Source organism: Somniosus microcephalus, chromosome 18 (assembly GCF_052327205.1).
Source record: "Somniosus microcephalus isolate GS21.2 chromosome 18, FLI_Smic_1.0, whole genome shotgun sequence".
Lineage (NCBI taxonomy): Eukaryota > Metazoa > Chordata > Chondrichthyes > Squaliformes > Somniosidae > Somniosus > Somniosus microcephalus.
In genome coordinates this window covers 72,475,488-72,480,800 of record NC_141004.1, presented here as the reverse complement: position 1 = coordinate 72,480,800, position 5,313 = coordinate 72,475,488, and the positions used below count along the sequence as shown (strand labels likewise).

General features: G+C 46.9%; 1 protein-coding gene across 1 annotated transcript; it reads left to right on the top strand.

Moving 5' to 3' along the window:
- The first annotated feature begins 222 nt into the window (after window positions 1-222).
- Window positions 223-3,695, top strand: LOC147105377 (tubulin alpha-8 chain). Its single transcript, XM_086011673.1, has 3 exons — window positions 223-380; window positions 1,703-2,383; window positions 3,315-3,695. Exons 2-3 carry the CDS (start codon window positions 1,784-1,786, stop codon window positions 3,606-3,608), a joined length of 894 nt encoding a protein of 297 aa, XP_085867799.1. The 5' UTR covers window positions 223-380; window positions 1,703-1,783; the 3' UTR covers window positions 3,609-3,695.
- The last annotated feature ends 1,618 nt before the right edge of the window (window positions 3,696-5,313 follow it).

Here is a 5,313-nt window from a genome sequence, read left to right as displayed (position 1 = left end):
GATTCTCTCCAATCCTCCCACATAACTCGGGCCCTGACCTTGGGGATCAGTCTCATGGCTCAGCTCTGCCTCTGGTGCTCCGATTCGGAGTCCTGACTGACTCCTAGTTCTCTTTCCACTTTGTCCTTGTCTATTTCAACACCCTTCCTGGAGTGGTGTTCCTCTTTTTTTTCCTTTCTATGGGCAATGCTTTCATCTGTTGACTGTCCTTTATTACCTTCTCTCTTCTAGACGAGGTCAGGAGTGGGATTTACCGTCGGCTTTTCCACCCGGAACAGCTGATCACAGGAAAGGAAGATGCTGCCAACAACTATGCCCGAGGACATTATACTGTTGGGAAGGAGATCATCGACATCGTGCTGGAGCGGGTCCGCAAGTTGGTGAGTATCATGGGTGGGCAGTACAGGGGAATGCTCTGTGAACTAGTCAGATACTTGTGTGCCTCTTCTGACCTGTTCCCTGCTCCTTGACCCCATTTTAAAATCTTCCCATTGAAAGTGAATGTCCTTTCTCTGTTCTTCCAAACATCCCATTGAACAGCATTTGTCATCCGCCTGTGCTCTCCTTCAGTCCTTGTCACAGTTTCCCATGTCCCCTCAATTGCTAGGTCCCAAGAGCTTGATTTACTCTACGTGGAAGAGCAGTCCCAGCACAGACCCCTGTGGAACACTCCTGTCTCCTAGTCACCACCCCCTCCCCATGTCAGATCACCAGCCACACCAGTGTGTGCTTTGTGTTGAAATGACTGCCTGTACCAGAAGGTTTGTGTCCTCGTCACACACACAGCCCACAACACGGCCATTTTTGAAGTACTGGGCATAGCTGTGACTTCCTATAAAAGTACACAGCAACAGAAACCTACTGGTCATGTTGAGTTTGAGGAGATATATATCTATCTATATATCTTTGAATGCTGAGGTTTGGTTCCATGGAGAGATCCTTGGGCTTTTGGCATCGCTGTAGTTGGTCATTTCTATTTCACATATGGCCTCCTTGGTTTTTTGAACACCCAATCTAAATTCTAGCTGGTTTAAAGTTGAAATTTGTCCTCTAGCTTTTCTTCGAATCATTTTGGGAAAAATGACCAAACCGATTTAGAGGCCGAATGTTGTCTGTGAAATGATGCAACCTGTATGTGCTCAAACTGGAGGGTTTGAGCCTGGGCGATTGAGACATGCGTCTTTGTATTTATAAAAAATTTAAAAAAAATGAATGAAGACATCAAAAACACAAGACAGTTAAATGGGAAACTGTTACTGTGAAACATAACTTTGTTGACTTTTGTTTAAAAACTTTTTTTATCTGTATTAGAAATTTTAATTTGAGTAAATAAAGCACTGACTGGTTCATTGACAGACCGTGACGGTGAAATGTTGACACGGTGTTTGGCTACTATAAACGCTGACATGCAGGTTTCAGAATCATAACTCCGGAAGTGAAGCTTGTGGAGAGGAAGTGTGTGGCATGCACAAGATCTTTGGCAATATATAGAAAGTGTGGCGAGAGACAGACACTCGAGCCTGCTCCGCCATTCAATGAGATCATGGCTGATCATCCAAACTCAGTACCCTGTCCCTGCCTTCTCCCCATATCCCTTGATCCTTTTAGCCTGATATTCTTGGTTTACTGCTGGCTGGTAGGAGCAAGCTGTAATGCTGAATGTTGACACTGACTAACTAAACATCCTTCTTTCCCTTTGCAGTCAGACCAGTGCACGGGCCTCCAGGGTTTCCTGATATTCCACAGTTTTGGGGGAGGCACAGGCTCCGGCTTCACCTCCCTGATGATGGAGCGTTTGTCCGTCGACTATGGGAAGAAATCCAAGCTGGAATTTGCTATTTACCCAGCGCCTCAGATCTCCACTGCTGTGGTCGAGCCATACAACTCTATCCTCACCACCCACACCACCTTGGAGCACTCGGACTGTGCTTTCATGGTGGACAACGAGGCAATTTATGACATCTGCCGTCGAAACTTAGATATAGATCGTCCCACGTACACCAATCTCAACCGTCTGATTGGCCAGATAGTGTCGTCAATCACCGCCTCACTGCGCTTTGATGGGGCCTTGAATGTGGACCTGACAGAGTTCCAGACTAACCTGGTCCCCTACCCTCGTATCCACTTCCCATTGGTCACGTACGCACCCATCATCTCCGCTGAGAAGGCCTACCACGAGCAGCTGTCTGTGTCAGAGATCACCAATGCTTGCTTCGAGCCCACCAACCAGATGGTAAAGTGTGACCCCCGTCACGGCAAGTACATGGCGTGCTGCATGCTGTACCGAGGAGATGTGGTGCCCAAGGACGTCAATGCCGCCATTGCCACCATCAAGACTAAGCGCTCGATCCAGTTTGTGGACTGGTGCCCCACTGGGTTCAAGGTGAGTGTCGCCACTCAGGGAAGGGAGGCGTAAACCCCAGCCATTGGAATCCATTCTCGCTGAAGCGGAGCCCAAATCTGACCCAAGTTAACTTGTAGCTGTAGTTAGACCAGGAGAAGTGCTATTTGGCAGGGTCTCTCTGCTGGCACAGTCTGCTTCGCAGAGTGCTGCTGACCCAGTCCAGCCGGCCAAGGCCCCAGGTCGTGAGTTCAAATCCCACCATGGCTGTTTGAGAATCCAGCAATAGAAAGCTGGGATCAGTAAAAGTGACCCTGAAGCTGTCGGATTGTCGTAAAAACCCACCTGGTTCATTGTCGTTTTTTAGGGAAGGAAATCTGCTGCTAGGGAGGGGCAATCTATGCTGGCCTTGCTGGTGACACCCACATCTTGAATGAAGGGTTTGACGACTGGTTGCTGCTGCAAGTTGATCTTCAGTGGCCCTGGTTTGGAGGGAGGTGGGGAGACAGTCGGGGATTCTGCTCTTTCCTGACAGCCACTTAAGGCAAACGGGCAAAGCTAACCTGATTTATTCCCAGGAGAAATCTGTCTCGTTTCAAAGATGGCCCATGGGAGAGTCATCCTAGTAACAGGTTAGTGGTTACTCACGTTAAAGTAAAAATTGATATTCCCATAACAATTGGGAAAGGCTGTTGAGACCTTTCCTCTTTGCGCTTGGTTACTTTATAAATTCCGAGTTTACTTGCTTTTCACTGCTGTTGCTTCACCTGGACGGCAGGTGAATGACTGACTGCTTCACATTGCTGTTGGGCGGGCTGGCTCGCCAACGCTGACGCAGGAATGGAGTTGATGGGTGGTACAGTAGTAGTTTTGTGTAAAACTCCGCAGTCCCCTGTGTAATTGAACTGTTCTGTGCGAAGAATGGATATTCCATCAGTTTTATCTAACACTACTTTTGCTCTCTGGTTGTCAGGTTGGGATCAATTACCAGCCTCCCACTGCGGTGCCTGGCGGGGACCTGGCCAAGGTTCAGCGTGCCGTCTGTATGCTGAGCAACACGACTGCCATCGCCGAGGCCTGGGCTCGCCTGGATCACAAGTTTGACCTGATGTATGCCAAGCGTGCGTTTGTCCATTGGTATGTGGGTGAGGGGATGGAAGAGGGAGAGTTCTCTGAGGCACGGGAAGACCTGGCTGCTTTAGAGAAGGACTACGAGGAGGTGGGAGCAGACTCTCTGGAGGAAGAAGAGGATGGGGAGGAATACTGAAAGCCACATTCCAGTAGCAGTAATCAATAAATGTGCTGTATTAGCTGTGTAATGTATAAACTGCCATGAATAAACCCGGAGAATGACCATATCAGTGTTTTTAATGGGAGTGATCTGGTTTAATATACCACATGTCCTGTATAAGGTGCTGTCGTTTCTACTCTGCCCATTATTTAAAGGGGTGTTATTTGGGGAGGAGGTCATGGAAGTACCTGACCTAAAGTTGGGCCAGGAGTGCATTTCACTCCATCTGTTACTGACGCTCCGGTAAGTAGAATGTTTGGAGTTGCAATTGGCCTCTGATTGGTTGTCTGCAAATAACTGATAATTAACCAGCTCGGCTTGACTGAAATTTCAAAATTAAATGGCCATCGAAAGACCCTCTGAGATTTAGGGGGAAAGTAAAAACTTCGAATGATGACTGGATCTGTTGTGTTCTTTGCTCTATCCGTCTCCCTCTCACTATCTCATTTAAAATCTGTTCAAATTTGTCATATAGTTGGTATTGGAATCACTTTCAAAAATAAAAGCTATAATATGATTATGCACAAAGGCATAATTTGACTTTTCTATTGAAAAATGTACAGAATGATGCAACCGAAGGAGGCCATTTGGCCCGTTGTGCCTGTGCCGGCTCTTTGGTCGAGCTCCCCAGTTAGTCTCCTCTTTCCCCACAGCCCTGCATATTTCCCCCTTCAAGTGTTTATCCCATTCCCTTTTGAAAGTTACTATTCAATCTGCTTCCTCCACCCTTTCAGGCAGCGCATTCCAAATCACAACTTGCTGCTTAAAAATTCTTCATCTTGCCTCTGGTTCTTTTGTCAATGACCTTAATCCTGTCCTCTGGTTATCAACTCATCACGGGGAACAATTTCTCCTCATTTACTCTTGGCAAAACCCTTCATGATTTTGAACACCTGTCAAATCTCTCCCCTACCTTCTCTGCTCTAGGAGAATCTGAGCTTCTCCAGTCTATCCACATAACAAGTCCTGCATTCTTGGTACCATTCTGGTAAATCTCTGCATCCTCTGCAAGGCCTTGACATCCTGAAGTGTAGTGCCCAGAATTCGCCTGTGCTTCTCAACTTGCACTGCCACCTTCAAAGATTTGTGTACAGACACCCCTGGTGTCGTCTTACACCCCCTTTAACATTGTGCCATTTAGTTTATATTGCCGCCTCATTCTTCCTACCAAAATAAATCACTTCAATGTGCTAAATTTCATCTGCATTTTGCCAGTCTGTATGTCCTCCAGAAGTTACTATCCTTGCTGTTACTACATTTCCAAGTTTCATGTCATCTGCAAACTTTGAAGTTGTGCCCTGTATACCCAAATCCATTGGGTCACCTGTGAAGTGGGTCTGTCTGCCTTGGCTCAGTGGGAGCGCTCTTGCTTTTGAGTCAGAAGGGTGTGGGTTCACCACCACCATAGACTTGAGCATGTAATCTAGGCTGACACTCCAGTGCACTACTGAGGGAGTGCTGCACTCAGGTGCTGTCATTCAAATGAGATGTTAAACCAATGGATGGACAAGATCCCACAGCATTATTTTGAAGAGCTGGAGAGTTCTTGCCAGGTGTCCTGGTCAATATTTATTCCTCCAACCAACACCAGAAAAAAACAAATGACCTTGTCATTGTTTGTTGGACCGTGTGTAAATTGGCTGCTGCATTTCCCTCCATTACATTCACTAAGTACTTTTGA

Coding starts and splice junctions, on each gene's coding strand:
- LOC147105377 (XM_086011673.1), top strand. CDS start 1,784: ATGATGGAGCGTTTGTCCGTCGACTATGGGAAGAAATCCAAGCTGGAA. Junction 2,384..3,314: donor GGTGCCCCACTGGGTTCAAG/GTGAGTGTCGCC, acceptor TCTGGTTGTCAG/GTTGGGATCAATTACCAGCC.